Source organism: Phyllostomus hastatus, unplaced genomic scaffold (genome assembly GCF_019186645.2).
Source record: "Phyllostomus hastatus isolate PE091 unplaced genomic scaffold, TTU_PhHast_1.1 phas_scaffold_55, whole genome shotgun sequence".
NCBI lineage: Eukaryota > Metazoa > Chordata > Mammalia > Chiroptera > Phyllostomidae > Phyllostomus > Phyllostomus hastatus.
Window position 1 is genome coordinate 607232 of NW_025334035.1, and position 16442 is coordinate 623673.

At 58.8% G+C, this 16442-nt stretch overlaps 1 protein-coding gene across 2 annotated transcripts in view; it reads right to left on the reverse strand.

The window, feature by feature from the left end:
* The window catches only part of ATP2A3 (ATPase sarcoplasmic/endoplasmic reticulum Ca2+ transporting 3), a 34354-nt gene extending 21124 nt beyond the window's left edge, over window positions 1-13230 (reverse strand). The window contains exons 1-7 of one of the 2 annotated variants that reach the window (XM_045824669.1): window positions 12926-13230; window positions 3139-3156; window positions 2801-2883; window positions 1300-1404; window positions 1002-1140; window positions 647-727; window positions 473-558 (exon numbers count right to left, since the gene is read on the reverse strand). In XM_045824669.1, the coding sequence (XP_045680625.1) occupies window positions 473-558; window positions 647-727; window positions 1002-1140; window positions 1300-1404; window positions 2801-2883; window positions 3139-3156; window positions 12926-13043 (630 nt within the window). In that variant the 5' untranslated portion in view covers window positions 13044-13230. The remainder of the gene's footprint in view (window positions 1-472; window positions 559-646; window positions 728-1001; window positions 1141-1299; window positions 1405-2800; window positions 2884-3138; window positions 3157-12925) is intronic. The other variant, XM_045824670.1, reaches the window with a different exon arrangement.
* Window positions 13231-16442: the final 3212 nt, after the last annotated feature.

A 16442-nucleotide genomic window follows, 5' to 3' on the forward strand; every position in this document is an offset into this window, starting at 1 on the left:
ACTTGGGGTGGTTTTCCCATTGGAGAAATGGACTATTCCTGCCACCCTTCACCACTTTGGCAACCCTCTTCCCTCTAGAGGATTCTCCATTCAGTGACTACAGGGAACCTCCACCCCTCTCCGGATTAAGGTAGGATAAGCAGGTGAGAGGAAAAGCTCTGGAGTCAGAATGTCTAAATGCACATCCCAGCTCTGCCACTCAGTGGCTGTGTGACCTTGGGCCACTTACGTAACGTCTCTGTGCCTGTTTCCTTGCTGGAAAATGTAGTTAACAAGAGCACTTATTTCAAAGGCGTTGTGAGGATTGAATCAGTCAGGACAGGCACAGCCTTTCCTAAACACAAGCTATCATTTTACTCAAGTTTGTATGTATTGTCGATAATTGACGAGGTCCTTCCCTGCAGGGCTTTAACCGACTCATCTGTGTTTTTCTTTTTATTACCATTGTCCAGGCCAAGGCCCAAGGACTTACAGAAAACAGCATGTTCTTCTTGTCCTGGTTCACAGCTCTGGGGTCTGGGATGGCGTCTGTGTGCTTGGTCACGGACACCGATTCGCCTGGTCGTGGATTCAGAAATAAGAAGCCCATGTGAGGACACCCCCATGCCCTGACCCAGCCCCCACCTGGCGCAGCTCTGGGCCTCACCTGTCAGGATGGACTGGTCCACTCTCAGTGTGGTGGACTTGATCTCAATGAGGCGGAGGTCGGCGGGCACTTTGTCTCCCACTGCGGAGAAAGGACGGCCTGGCTGAGTGTGGCTCTGAGCACCGCCCTCTGGGAAAGCCCAAAGGAACCGAGGCTGGGGCTGGGAGGCGGGGCCCTGGGCTGTGATCCCTCAGGTGGACCCTGTCCCCGTCCCCTGGCACGTGGTCTCACCTGTCCAACAGGGTTTGGGCCAAAGAGCTTTGGAGAGATCACATACACAGCCAGAAAGATGGGGGTACAGAGAGGGATATGCTTGCCAGCATCACATGACAAAAGAAAGAAGCCCCCAACACACCCGCCACTTCCACGATGTCTCCAGGGACGATGTCCCGTGCGCGGACCCTCTGCACACCGGTTCGGTCTGAGCGGATCACCTTGCCCATCTCGGGCTCGTACTCCTTCAGGGCCTCGATGGCACTCTCGGCGTTGCGTTCCTGCAGGACCCAAGGCAAGCAGAGGGCTGTCCCTGCTGGCCCCAGCGGGCCACCCTCCTGGAGTGACACCGATGGAGCTGGAAGCAGAAGGACCTGCGGCATTCTAGGACCAAGTAGAAATCACACCCAGCAGCCTGGCCCCACCCCCTTGTCTCCCACCTGCCACACGCCCACGACTGCATTGGCCACAAGGATCAGCATGATGACCAGGGGCTCCACGAAGGCCGTTGTAGTCTCCTCGCCCTCCTCAAACCAGGCCAGGACCTGCCGGGATGGGAGCTGGTGAATTTGGGCTGTGCTGTGGGCTAGAGTCTCCTGTCTGCTCCTCTGCTTTGGGGAGGATACCCTGGGAAGCCCTGGGCTTGGAGAGGGCTGCTCTGAGAAGGCCTTGGCTTAAGACATGCAGTCTCTGCAGCCAGTGACCACCACAGCCCACGTCCCACCCGCCAACTTCCAGGGCCTCAGGCTGGGAACACAGCCGACACAGCTGCAGGCCTCACTGTCTGCCTGGCTGCAGTTTTCCAAGTGTGGTGCCCATACCGCCAGCTGCAGCAGCAGCACCTGGGGACTTATTAGAAACCCAATTCTCAGGGGCCACCCCAGACCTCCAGCAGTGTTTCCACAAGCCCAGGGAACCCTGCTACAGGCTCACACTTGAAGTCTGATGGCCAGAGAAACATGATTCCAGCCAGAGCCCAGGCCTGATGACAGGAGACCCAGTTCAAGTCTCGTTCCCTCCTCTTGGCCTAACTGGGTCCTTGTCACTGCCCCCCACCCCCACCCCACAGCCTCAGTGTGTCCATCTGTACCAGCACCCTTTGGGCTCGCCCATTTTAGGACAGACTTTTTCTCTGTAAGAGTCCTCATTTTCCACCAGGACAGCAAGTGACCAGGGGGCCGGACACCTGGCTGGAGGGGAAGGGTCAGTCCCACCAAGGGCTCCTGCTGTCCCTCCGCTGCAAGTCACCAAGACAAGGTCTGACCCCCAGCCCTGCAGGTGCCAGGTGGGAGCAAGAATCCTGCCCACCCTCAGGCTCTTTGCTGCTCAGTCACCGATGACAACCATGGTCCCCTCCCCACCACCCCATGCTGGCCCCTTGTCCTTTGGGCTGGGAGGGGCCCAGGCAAGGGGAATGGGCCAGAGCAAAGGGGCACAGCAGCCCCGAGGAGGCTGCACGGGGCCCAAAGTCTTCTGTGGGGCACAGGGGGTCACAGAACGGGCTCTCAGCCAGGGTGGTTTTGTTTCCTGGGGGCACCTGGCAACCTCTGGAGACTTGCAGTGACACAGCTGGGGGCACCACTGGCACCCAGTGGCTGGAGGCCAGGGATGCTGCTAAATACCCTGCAGTGCACAAGACGGCCCCAGATGAAGAGCCAGCTGGTCCAACGTGCAGCAGGGCCGAGGCTGAGAGACTCAGCGCTGAAACAGGGAGGGGCAGGGGCAGGTGCTTCGACCGCCAGGGTGGGACAGATGGGAGTGGGCTCCCGTGGGCATGGGGGGCTGCGAGGAGGGTCCACGAGGGAAGCTGACATCTGAGCGGGGCGGGGCCAGGGATGCCAACAGCCGAGGGACAGCCCTGCATCCAGAGCCTGCGCACTGCCCCGGCCTGGCTCCCTCTCCCACCGGCTGCCTGATGCCTGGGACCAGAGCCCTACTTACAAAGGAGACCAGGGCGGCCAGCAGCAGGATGCGCACCAGAAGGTCCTTGAACTGCTCCAGCACCAGCTCCCACAGGGACTTGCCTGGGAACGGGGACACGGGGTGAGGCCTGGCCCTGGGCGGGCTGGCCTGCCTTCACTGAGAGCTGGGTCAGCGGGGAGCCCACCGGGCCTACTCCCTCCCTGCCATTCAAAGAGGGAGAGCCCAAGGCCTCAGGAGGCCTGGGCAGGTGCCCTCAGTGGGGCCTCACTCTGTCGGGGAGGGGGGACACAAGGCGGCAGTGAATGGCCCATGGGTGTCGCCCAGCGGTCTTGCAGCCCGCCCTGCACAAGCCTCACCTTCCTCCGTCGGGAGCTCTGCAGGGTCCAGCAGCCACGGGCACGAGAGGAGACAAGAGACAGCTAAGTCACACAGTGGGGCCTCGGGGGCCTCCAGGCAGCCCCTCCCACTGTGCCCACCTGGACCTGTAGGGGTCCGGGTGCGCCCCACAGCCCTCTGAAGTCGCACACTGGATGGTCTGCGCCCAGAGGCTCCCACTCCCTCCACCAGGCACCCCCAAACCCCACTCTGGTTGGGGAAGGCCTGGTGTGGCCTGGCCCACCTGAGGACAAGACCAGAGCCAGGACAGCGCTCCCAGACCCTCCAGTCCAGCCCCTCCCCTTAGCACGGAGGGGAAACTGGGCAAACTGGATAAGGGCCCCTGAGGTCACACAGCGAGGCAGTAGCCGTCCTGCATGGCTCTTTCTCAGGTGGCTGCCCAGTCCTGTTCAATGCCCCCACCTCCACCCCTCAAGTTTCAAACACTGGCCTGGGCTGCCTCTGACACATCGGCTCTTCCAGGACCCCCAGGACCTCTGCAGCACAACCAGCCCTCTGAGCCCCACCCCACCCAGGTGCTTCTCAGACACGGCCACAGCAGCCAGCATTGCAGGCAGTGAGGAGGCTTGCACGCTCCGGCTCCTGGGGCCCGGCCTGAATAAGCCCTGCCTCCTCGAGCTCCCACAGGCACGGACCGGGCGGCAGCACTGGCATCACCCAGGAGCTGGTTCAGACTCTGAGGCCCCATTCCAGGCTGCCTCTCTCTTCCTCCTCCTCCTCCTCGACACAGGTCCTTGCACTGTCTACCTGTTTTTGGCTTGAGTACCCACCAATCATTTTTTCCCGTGGGAGCCCTCTCCCAGACCACCTGTTGGGAAGGTCTGGGGTCTGCACCCGGCCACTGACCCGTGGGGAGTGTCGAGCAGCCCACTGGACTGCAGGAATCCAGGAGGGAAACATATAACCTAAAAATACACTTTCTAGCATTTTCGCCAAAGTCCTATTTTAGGCGACGGCTGACATTTTCCGTGGAAAATGTAATCTCCAGTGTCCTGCGTTGAGATTAAAATCAAACAGACTTTTTCCTTCTGATCTATTTAGCTGCAGAGAACAGGAAAGGTGGGGGGGAGGCCAGGCCTGGTTCCTGGGCCAGCTCTGCAATGGGGCAGGGTCCTTAGAGGTCGTGCCAGCCACACCCCGGCCGGGCCCAGAGCAGGGGCGGCTTCAGGGCGCACATCGGCCTGCTCCTGCCCGCGCCTCGGCGGGTTTCTCCAGGGCTCCTGACCAAAGGGAGGTGACCTGTAAGTCTCACCTGAACTCCTCCTGCTGTCTCCCACACCCCTCCCTCCGGCAGGCACCTAGTGCCCAGGCCACCACCTCCCTTAAGGCATTTTCTATAAATATTTTATTTATTTATTTTTAGAGAGAGGGTAAGGGAGAGAGAAAGAGAGGGAGAGAAACATCAGCGTGTGGTTGCCTCTCATGTGCGTCCCCCACTGGGGACCCTGCCTGCAACCCAGGCACATGCCCTGACTGGGAATCGAACCGGCAATCCCTTGCTTTGCAGGCCAGCACTCAACCCACTGAGCCACACCAGCCAGGGCCCTCCTTAGGGCATTTTTTTCTGGGCAGGGGCAATGCCTGAGGTTGGGAAGCATGTCATGGGGCAACATACCAGCTCCAGTGCCCCTCAGGCCACCCCCTCCCTGACTCTCAAGTTCTTTCTCTACCCTCCCACGTGGGTCTCCCTTTCTGTGCTCTGACCCTTGAGCTGACCCAGGGCCCACACTTTGGTGGCCAGTAAGCTGTTTCCCAAATGCAGCAGGCCCCTGAGTAACACATCATTTCATTATAACGTTAAGGAGATGCCGTGGGAACTTAGATCTTGTTTCTATCAACAAGCCCAGGGTAAAAGTGGTCTCGTTATACGTCATTTCCCCAGTGTCTAGACCCTACGGACGTCAGGTGAGAACTAAAGTACTTCGGATTCTCCCACCGTGTAGGCACATAGCAGGACGGCAGCCCCCGACCCCATGCAGCTGGGGAGGAGAAGGGCCTGTGCCAGCTCCGGGCTGCCGCGCTGCTGAGCTGCGGGGTGACGACGGACGTGTCCCACAGCCGCGCTGCCCCACACAGCAGCCACAGGCCACACGTAGCGACTGAGCACTGGGAAGGTGGCTAGTGTGAATGAGCAGCTAAATTTTTGTTTTTAATTTTAAATCTTGCTTAATTTTCATTCATTTGCATTTAAACAGCCACACGAGTCTAGTGGCTGCTGTGTTGGACAGCACAGGTTAGGAGCTTTTTGTCCTTCTGTGAGAGGCTTCTGCTCTGTGAATCGAGTCGCAGAGGGTGGGAGACACGGAGCCCCGAGACGGCCTGCTGTGGACACACACACACACACACACACACAGAGCGAGCACTGACCTCTGCTGTTTTAGGCCTTTGAGATTCGGGGGTTGTTACAGCAGCATAGCCTGGTTGATCCTGACTGATACCCCTTTCTCTCCAAACCTGGCTTCTACCACAAAGGCTCCCCCACTGCCCCCACCCACTGTCCCTGGGGGTGCTCAGGCAGCCATAGGCCTCACGGATAGCCTGCCCTTCCCACGCCTACGTGTGCTCCTGACCCGCCGGAGTGGCTGGGCCCCCGGGGGCTCTGAGCCTCATTGGGGACGACGGAGGCCCACCCTACCCTGGAGTGCTGCTGTGAAGATTATCCTTAATATTAGTAAGAGCCCCATTGACTGAGTACCTGTTGTGTACCAGGCAGCATGCCGGGTGCTCCATCTCCATCACCTCCAAAGGTGAGGGGGAGGCACTGTGTGTGCGCATGGGCAGAGGCGCTCTGTGACAAAGCGCGGCAGAGCTGGTGGGGCTCTGTGTGCGGGTGCCACCCTGGCTCCTTGTGTGCGGGGCTCCCTTGTGACTTGCAAACAGCCTGAGGAGGAGGGCTCTATCACTATTCCCACGTCACAGAGCAGATGGCCAAAGCCCGGGGAGGCTGGGCGAGTCGCTCATGGTCACACAGCTGTGACATGGGCGTGGCAAGGAGGTCCGAGCTCAGGCGGTCTGGCGCTCAAATGCCTGCTCCAGACCTCCTGCACTAACCCCTGGACTGCCTTCTCACCCTGGGCCCTCTCAGCGGAGACGACCCGAAAAACGTGGTGTCCCCTGTCCCAACAACCGTTGGACAGAACACTCTCATCCCATCAACTGGCTCATCCCCAATTGTGGCCCCAGAGCCACCAGCCAAAACCATCCCTGTCCCAGGGCTATGCAGTCCTCACAGGGGGCGTTTTGGGGGTTACCAGGCCCTGGCAGCTCAGTCCTGGTCTGCTTCAAACCCCAATCCTGCCAACACCCTAGCCGACCAATTCTCCTCTCACATGACCAAGTCCCGGGGCTGTGGAGCGCCGTCCCAGCCCCTCCTCAGGCATCCCTGCAGGAAGCTGGTTCCCCTCTGCTATCCGACCAGGCTGCATGTAGGAGGGTGGAAGGGTTGAGCCAGTTCCCCTTGAAATGGTGGCATTGCACCCTCAGCAGTGCCAGATGCCCCTTTGTTAAACAGGGAGGAGGCCCCACCCTGCCCACCTCTGGGTGCTGTCCACCAGGCTGCATAGGCAAAGGCAGTAACAAGAGGTGCTGCTCCCTCCCGGGTCAGCTCAGGGGCCAGCTCAGGGGCATGCGACCCCCACCGTCCTTCTGGGATAGCAGACCTCTGGACCTCTCACTAAGGGCCTCTCCCAGCCCACCTCTGCTCTGGGTCACTGATGCCAGACAGCGGGCCCACGCCCACAGATGCCTGATGTGGGGCTGGCCTGGGCGCGGGGCCTGGGAGTTAGCCTGGGTGGCCAAAGAGGATGTGATCAGAGAAGACCCCTGGCTTAAAGCAAGGAGTCTGGTCCAGAGGGCTTGAGTTCAAATCTTGTTCTATGTCTTGGTAGTTCTATGACCCCTCTCTGTGCAAAATGGGGATACTCACTATCTCATAAGGGTGGTGTGAAGATTAAATGGCATGCTATGCAATAAAATACTTAGAATATGCACAGCACACAGTGCACCCTCAATAAACAGAATAGTAGTTATTACAATGTAAACTCCGTACAGTAGGACTTTATTAAGTGCAATGTCCCTCAAACCTGGAACAATCCATAGGTGCTCAATAAACATCTAAAAATGGTCCTAAGCCAGGTGGCTCAGTTGGTTGCAGTGTCATCTCGTGCACCAAAAGGTTTCAGGTTTTGTTCCTGGTCAGAGCACATGCCTAGGTTGCAGGTTAGATCCCAGTTGGGGCTGATCGATGCTTCTGTCTCACATCTCTCTCTCTCCCTCCCTCCCTTCCTCTCTCTCTAAAATCTATAAACACATCCTGGGTGAGAATCAGTAAAAAACAAAATCTGTGAATGAATGACCTTGTCTCTGCTCGGCTTATAAGCCTCGAGTGGCTCTCCCTTGCCTGCTGAATACACACCAAACTTAGCGTGGCCTTCAAGGCCTTCCTACATCGGCCCCAGCCTGCCCATCCAGAACCGCTCCCCTATCTTAGACATATGTCCATCCATCTGCCAGCCAAGCATGGCACCTCAGGGTTGCCACCACCTCCCCTGGTTTTCCCTTCCAAAGCTTTGCTGGGGCCATTCCTCCCGTGCAGGACACGCTTCCCCATCTCCTCATCTAAGCCCCAGCCTCCAGGAAGGCTTCCAGGGCAAAAGGCCCTTCCCCTGACCACCCCGCCCTGCTCTCACCAGTCCTCAGTATGGGGATTGCCCCACCTGACTGGGGAGCCTCCAGGGCAGGGAGGAGCTGAGTCACCACTGCCTCCACACGGGAGCTTTGCAGAGTTGTTTACTCAGTCGCCCAGAGCCCAGGAGAAGGTGGGTATGGGGCCAGGGCCGCCCCCAGGCTCCACCACCACCTGCTCCCCTAATTCCCCCTCTTGACTTCTTCCTTCTCACAACATTGGAAACTGGTATTGCAGCTTTTAAATGTCAGTCCCAGCCGGGAGAGGCAAGTGCTCACCAAGGTCTTCCTCAAAGGTAAATTTACAAAGCAATTAAATTGTCACTTGCAGAATAAGGAAGAGGCCCTAGCTGGGCAGCCCCGCCCAGCCCACCTGGCCCTGCCCAGGTCTCCAGGGCCCACCTAGAGTGGACAGCCTGGCCCCGCGCTGTAGGGGGCCTTGGGAAGTGTGTGGGCTCCACAGGGCCTATAGCCTGCCTGGTCCATCTGGTACTAAAAGCACCCCTGCAAAGGCGCTGCTCAGTATCAGTGTGCCAGCTGAGCTGCAGACAGACCTGGCTCTGCCTCAGGGAGCTCCTGGTGCAAGGGGCTGGGGGAGGGGGTGGGGTTCCGAGGACACAGGCCTCGTGTGATCCCTGGGGAGGGCGCTAAGTTTGCCCAACAAAGGCATGAAAACCAGAGTGAAGCCTGAAACTCCTGGAGCTTCCAAATCCCTGCAGACAAGTCACGGCCTCTCAGGTCCAAGAGTCCTGTCGCATCTGCAAGGCCCCGAAGGGGTCTCAGGGTCCCATCTGTGCCCTACAGAGGATGAGGAGGCCACAGAAAGGCAAGTCCGCCTGAGGCTGGCAACTCAGACCGCTCTCCCTCCCCCTTCCTGCCTGGCCCCACTCCACTTGGCCTGGTTTCTGTGGTCTTCCCAAGAGTTCCAGCGGCCACGTGGGGCCATGCTAAGGGCAGGAGATAAGACCACAGCTGACACTGCTGGCGGGAATCTAGATCATCCCTCCCACCCGCCACCCTGGGCCCCAAGCATCCACTGAACAAATGGGCTGCATGAAGCCCATGACGTTGGCTCCAGCCCCCATCACAGCTCCTCCCCCAGAACCCCTGAAAAGAGACCACCCCAGGAGACCTCCCAGGATCTCTCCTGACTCCCACCTCACTGGGCTTGCCAGGGCCCTTGGGTGTTGGCCCACTTAGCAGGACGTGCCCTACCCAGTCCTGCCTCCTGCCCTGCCTCGCGCCCAGCCAAGGTGATGGGCAGCCCGCGCACGGACACAGGAAATCGAATGGCTCCTAAACACATGAAAAACTGCCCAGCCTGACTGGGAAGCAGAGGAATGCAGAGTAAAGCCGTGGAGGACTCTTCGGTCAGACTGGCACGGGTTGGAACGCTCAATAACGCACTGCCATGGTGAGGCAGCGAGAGACAGGCCAGCCAGTGGGGGCAACGTTGCAGGGAACAATCTAGTAACAGCTGTCAAAAGTGAAAACACACATGCCCTTTGACCCAGCAACTCCGCTTCTAGGAATTTATCCTTGGACGATATTCACAAGTGAGTGAAAGAACATGGGGTCAAGGATACGCCATGCAGCACATGGGACGGTGGCAGCGAGCAAGCCGGGGTGATGAGATGCTGGGACAGCCACACAGTGAAACCCTGCAAGCTACTGGGAAGCCCAAGGAAGCTCCACATGGCACCACCTCCAAGAGTGACTGTCACATGGGAAGCAGGGGTGAAACAGCTCTAGCAATCCACTCCTCTTGTGTAAAAAATTCCTGGATCATAGATCCAGACCTGTACCTGCGCAGAGGATCTTGGGAAGGGGCGGGTGCTGGACACCGGGTGGGGTGTGGTTGGGGACAGGGCTGGGAAACTGTACTGTGTATCTTTGTTCCCTTTTGAACGTTGTCCTGAACGCACCTTTTTATTCAGAAAATCAATTTAAAGGCTGTGGAAAGGCCCCCGTCCCTTGGGGGCTCTGGGACCTGCAGAGGAGGGCGGGCCCACACGAGGGGCGGGACATCTGGCTCACAGCCATGTCGGGGACCTCGGAGGACACATCTCTAGACCGGGTTTGGGACAGCTGGTGTTTTGTGTGGGGGAGACTGCTGGCTGGCCTACTCGCTGATGGCACAGCGGAGGCCCCCACTCCCAGCTCTGAGGTTGGTGGGGGTGGGGGGGGGGAAGGGATGGGGGGGAAGGCTGGGGCCAGGCAGGATCCCCAGCCCCGGCCTCCTGCTGGCAGAATTTGCAAACTTCAGGACTTAAGCAAATGACTGCCTTGTGGTTTCCAGTGCTAACGACCTCACAGGTGCATAGATTCCTGGGGTTGGGGTGGCGGACACCAGTCCCTGGGGTGTTCCCCTCCACCTGCAGTCCCCGCCCACCCCACCACTCAGCTTCTGGCCCAAAGCCACACTGATCCTCTTCAGCTGCAAAGAGGGATGGTCTGGTGCATAGGAACACTCACTATGACGTGGGTCCTACTGTAGCCTCGCTTATGATGAAGAAACCGAGGCACAGAGAGGCAAAGTCTTATCCAGGATCACACCACTGTGAAGGGGCAGAGCTACAGTCCAACCCCCATCAGCCCCACCCTAGAGGCTGCGCTGGTAGAGCCGGCAGGACACCATGCCTCCCCCTCAGGCTGGAGTGGGGCAGGGAAAGCATGAAGCCGGCAGGGGCTGCTGACTCCCCTCCCCTCCCCTGACCATTTCCAGAGCCCTGGAATGCTTCCTGAGGAGGGGCCATCAGCAACCAGGGAGGAGAGCCCTCCAGGGCTCCACAGGGGCCAGGAGCAAAGCTGGAGTAGCTCCTGCTTCTCAGACCCCAAGTGCTAGCATGTGCACCAACACCAGGGCCCCAGAGACTGTGACTCCCTTGAACAAACAGGGAAAGTGAGGCCCAGAGAGGGACGGGGGCCCAGTAGTAGCTCCCCCACTTGCTCTGTGACCTTGGGCAAGTTGTCTAACCTCCGGGTGCTTCAGTTATCTCCTCTGTAAAATGCAGATGACAACAGTGGTTTTCAGGAAGAAATAAGAGATGAAAAGTGCTGAGAACAGTGCCTGGAACATAGTAAGTGCTCAATGAACATCAACTTTTATTATTACTACTATGAAAGCACAGAGAGCCCTGGCTGGTGTGGATTGAGTGCTGGCCTGTGAACCGCAAGGTCACTGGTTCGATTCCCAGTCAGGACACATGCCTGGGTTGCAGGCCAGGTCCTCAGTTGGGGGTGTGTGAAAGGCAACCGATTGAGTTTCTCTCCCTCTCTTTCTCCCTCCCTTCCCCTCTCTCTAAAAATAAGTTAAAAAAATTTAAAAGAAAGCTCAGAGAAACCAGGGGAGCCATCACTGGCCCTCCCAATTTTCCCAATGCTCATACCATCCCCCACACACACATCCAGCTCTGCAGACCTGCACCACACCCACATCCTTATCCCACCTCACACAGAGGCTCAGTGCCCAGGGCACCTGGACCAGACAAAAGAACGTGGGGAGAGCGAGGGACTCCCTCCTTCCCAGTCAGTCCCTCTTCTGCTAGACCAACAAGGACATGGGGGCCAGAAAAAAAAGTGGGGTTGGCCAGTGTCGCACAGGACAGAATGTGTGTGATCCTGGAGGCAGAACCAAGGGCTGGGTCTCCAGTTTCCCTTGGAAATCAGGACTCCCAAGCCAGAGGCCACTGCGGCACAAAAGGGGCTGTGGGCCCCCAGACCTGCTGCCCAGACCCCCACCTCCAACCCAGGGCTGGGGACAGGCCCCGCTGTCCGCCTGGCCCGCAGGGACGGCGCCCTCCCTGCCAAGTCACTAATGGGGGAGATTAAATAATATTTATCTCCCGAGTTCCTCCCACAGCGCAACTAAATATAGCAACTAATTTTTTTGAAAAGGGATTTCTGCTCCAGAAAGATAATATTTATATAAGAGGTGGTTTTTATAAACCAATACAAGACCCAAAGCTCCCTTTCTGACAGCTTTTCCTAATTTTCAGCCAGTTCGGAGCCCTGAGACTTCAGGCCAGCGCACCTTGCCCTCTGGCTGGCTGGGAAACCAAGTCTGCAAGTACCAGCTGCACTTGGCCATGGAGGGGACCTTTCTGGCTGGACCCCTCCCACTCTGGGGGTGGACGAAGGGAGTGAAAAGTCCTGCCTGGAAGCCACTTGGGGTGGGGACCTCCACACCTTCCACCCTCACAGGGCCTCCAAATGGGCTAGGGACACTTCTGGACAGTACCTGCCTTTTGGCAGATGGAGAATCCCACACCCCTTTGAAGATGAGTGAGAAACGATCTTCTCCCACCCAGACAGCAACAGCGTGGGGGCGCCCTCCCGCCCAGACACCGGCAGGCACGCTCCGGGTCATCCAGGAGTGAAAGGCCTCCCCAGGCAACTCCCTGAGTGAGGCTTTGAATCTGCCACCCGCCCCAACCCGGGGGGCGGGTCTCTCGCCACGGCAGTTCAAAGCCCCCACCGGCACCGACTCCCGCCAGCCACATCCGCCTCGGGTTGCAGAAAGAGGAAGACCTGGGGGTGGGGGTGGGGGCACCAAGGCTGCCAGCTGACAAGCTGCACCTTCTGGGCGTTTTATTGAGCCCTCGGGGGAGACCCTGAAGACAGCTGCGGGGATTGAGCCTCAGAGTCCTCCGCTGGTCTCTCGCCAGCCGCCCTCTGGGTGTGCACCTGCACGACCGGGCTCCGTCGCTGACCGCGGATGGGGTGGGCTAAGGCTTGCAGCAGTGGATCGGGCCGGGCTGGAGGTGGGACGTTTGGAAGGGCTCTGCAGGTCCCTAGGACTGGAGGGAACGGGGAAGGAGAGCCTGGCGTCCCGCCTCCGAACCCGGAACCCGCCCACCCCACCGCCCGCCGCGAAGGTGACCGCGCGGCCTCGTTGGGTGTCCCAGGAGCATCTGCAGAGGTTTCCGGAGCCCTTGCTTCCTGCCCGCCCGCGGGGGCCCCGAGAGCTGGGGTGGGTTGCCGCTCCGCGGCCGCGATGCAGGGGGGAAACGAAGACTGCGGTGCGCCCGGCCCCCGATGCCCCTGCCCGGCCCGCGCTCTCACCGTTGGGGCCGTAGCGCTCCCGCGCGCTGGTCACCTGCGCTGGGCTCAGGCCGCCCTCGGCGGTCACCGAGAAGTGGCGCAGCACGTCGGCGGCAGGGAGCAGGTGCGCCGCCTCCATGCCGCCCTCCCGGCCGTCTGCGCCGTCGGCACTGTTGAGGCCGCCTCTTTGCGGGGCTACTACGCGAGGCGCTAGGGGCGAGGGCCCGGGAGGGCGCCGCGCGAGGCCATGTCCGCGCTGGGACCTTCCCCGACGGCAGTGACAGCAGCAGCCAAGGCCTGCACCAGGATGCTGCGCTCCGGGCGCCCTCCCCGGGGCGGGGCGGCGCGGGGCCCGCCCCCGCACTCACAGCCCTTCCGGCCGCCCTCGGAGCCCGCCGCCCCGCCTCCGCAGAGTCCTAGGGAGCGGAGGCCGGGCCACCCGCCCATTCTGCAGAAGAGGGAACTGAGGCCTCCGGCGGGGAGCGCACGGAGCTTGGGGAAGCCAAGGGCCGGTAGCCCGGAGGGGCCTTGGCCCCTGTCCACAGAGCTCCGGGTGCCTCCAGGGGCCAAGAGCCGGACGAACTTCGGAGCACGGGGTCTCTGATTTGCCTTCCTAAACTGCAAATGGAGTTGTCCAAAGAGGCGTTTGCCACCCAACTCGAATTCCGCAGACCCTAAGCTTAGAGGGAATCCAGAAGGCCTGTGAATAAGCCTGTCTCCTCCAGAGGAGATGGCTTGGTGTTTTTTTCTCTTGATGTTTGTGCTTTCTTACTTCTTTTCCAAATGTCCGGTGATTAGTGCTTACTCCTCATACAAGCAGAACTTCTGAACAATGAACCAGTATATAAGAAAGCAAACCAGTGTGTTACCTTAGATGCACGCCCTCACTCTAGCAGGAAATGTAACTGCCGCGTGGGGGTGGGGCTCCCTAGAGATGCTTGAAGGGTAGAGTGGAGGCCTCTGGCCAGGGTCCCCAGGGAGAGAGGCCCTGGCCCGAGGAGGGGAGGGCCAGAGGAACCCCCTCCAGTTCCCCATGAGCTCGAGCCACTTCGGGGGTGCCAGAGATGGGGCTGCAGTTCAGGGAAGCAAGCTGCGGGGAGGCAGAATCACTTGCCGTGCGATCCGGAAGAGCAAAGAAAATAGTCTGCTTGCACCCCCTCCAGCCTGAGAAACCGAGCCAGTCTCACCCCACTGGCCATCTTACCCCCCATCAAGTTGACCTCTTCTGTCCAGAGCTTCAGCTTCTGGGATCCACCTTGGCTGCACAGGGTCATAGATTCCAGGACTGAGCCCACCCAGACAGGTGTTCAAATCCCAAAGCCTACAGGGCCTCTGCAGCCAGAAAGCACCCCCAGGTCCCGCAGCCACACACACACACACACACACACACACACACCCCCCTGACACACACAGACCTCAGCTTCCAGCCTGGCCGTGGGCTGCTGAGCCTTACCCAGACCATGTGTACCCCCAGCTTCTGTCCTCCTCCTTCCAGGACAGCGCAGGGGTGCTCATCCTCTGTGTCCCCTTCGCTGTGCCTCCTGGAGCACAGACATTCAGTGACGACCCCGTGGACCAAATGATCCAGCCTCTTGCTGCCTGGATGGGTCATCCACACCGACTCCCAGGGCCTCAGAGGGGCCTCGGCCTGCACCTGCCTGTGGAGGCATGGGATCGCTGGTGTTTGGCAGTGGCTCCTCCTAGCCTGACATTTCAGATCTCAAGTCCAATACCCCCAGTATTTCCTCCCATCCCTTTCTTCTCTCGCCACCGTAGTCCATAAACATAGCCCCATCTGTATTCCTAAACTGCCAGGGAAAATGTCAGCCAGGGCTGGGTGGGGACAGAGCCCTATTGCTCCCTACTAGAGACCTCTCTCCCAGAAACATGGAGCCCTAGGCATTCAAGTAGCTGGGAACCCCTTCCCCTCCCCCACATATACATCCCAGGGGACTGACTCCTCTTGGCCAGGCTCAGGGACCTTAACTCTAAGCCTCTCCCACTCCACCCTACCTCAGGTGTCAGGGTGTTTGTTAGAAGGCAGGGCCAGAAAGCCTGCCTGTTTGCTCTGGCAGGCTAGCCTATGTCCTCTTTCTCCAGCCCAGCCAGCCCGCCCCACCCGAGTCTGCCTCCAAACGCCCACAGGCAGGGCTGCCAGCCACAGGCCCCCCAACCCCTGGCAGGCTTACACACCTGTCAGCGTACCCACCTGCCTGGCTGCCCCCATGATGACTTCTGAGCATGGCTCCAGTTCCCACAGAATCACACAGTCATTTTACACTCAAACTACCTGTTCGGTTGGGGGTGTGCCCTCCATGATGCCCTGTATCTGTGCCTGGACCAACAGCTGGTGGCCAGGGTGGCATGGTCACAGGCACACTGTCCAAAGGACAAGTCTATCCTCCCTACCTCCCATCTGTCATGTACACAGAGCTCCAGCCTTGGCAATCTGGCTCTCCATTGAGAGTATAAGCACTGAGTCAGAGATTATATTGGGAGGGCCGGGGGAGCTAAGACCAGAGTTAGAGCGCAGAGCTAACATCATCTGAAACACAGCAGTGGGAGAGCAGAGGGAAGAACCACGGCCAACGGGAAACAAGAAATTGCGGCAAGGTGCCATATGGTGTCAGAGAGAAAGAGGGAGAGAGAGACAGAGACTGTTAATGGCACCCAAGTTCCTCAAGAACCTCTACTGTACCTCTGCTCTCAGCCCCCCAGGTCCCACAGGGCATGATTCTGTGCCTTTCCCAGGGATCTGCCTGTGTTACAGTTTGACATGGTCTCTGTCCTTTCCAGTCAAAGGGTGGTGACTAGAGTCAGACAGACCTAGCTTTGAATCTGGGCTCAGCCTCTTACAGGTTCTGTGGCCTTGGGCAAGGCATGTCACTCCTCTGAACCTCACCTTGCTCGCCTGTAACTATTAGTTAGGGTAAGCCAACTGCTGCAGCAAAGTCACCCCAACATATGTAAGGAGTTGAGTAACATAGAAGTTATTTGTCAGTCACAAAAGGTCCAAAGCAGGTGTTCTGCTTGGAGGGCCAGTGATACTGAGACCCACACTCCTTCCCATTTGTGGCTCAGCCATCTGCGGTGCAGTTCCGAGGTCACCAGACCCATCCGCATCAAGCCAGCGGAAGGACAAAGAGTGTGGTGGGTAGCAATAGCTATATGAAGCAGTCCAGGAGGTTGTGACATCATGTCCTTTCATATTCCATTGATTAGAATTTAGTCACAGGGCCACATCTAACTGAATAGGAAGCTGGGCGAGATAGTCTAGGTATGCTGGAAAAGAAGAGGAAACGGATCTGGTGAACAGGTAGTCTTAGGCCAGGGTTGATGGGGCAGGTTGCATAGTCAGCATCCATCCTCCTTGCTTGGTTTGCTCTATGAGAATCTTCCCTGTCCCTCTCTCAGTCCATATGGTCCCCAGAGAACTGACTTCCTGTCCTAGATGCAGGGATGGACCTACCCTTTCCTAGCCCATGAGGAGCCTACAACTCCCTGGTCATAGAGATTGATTGGTTCCAGATGATCACGT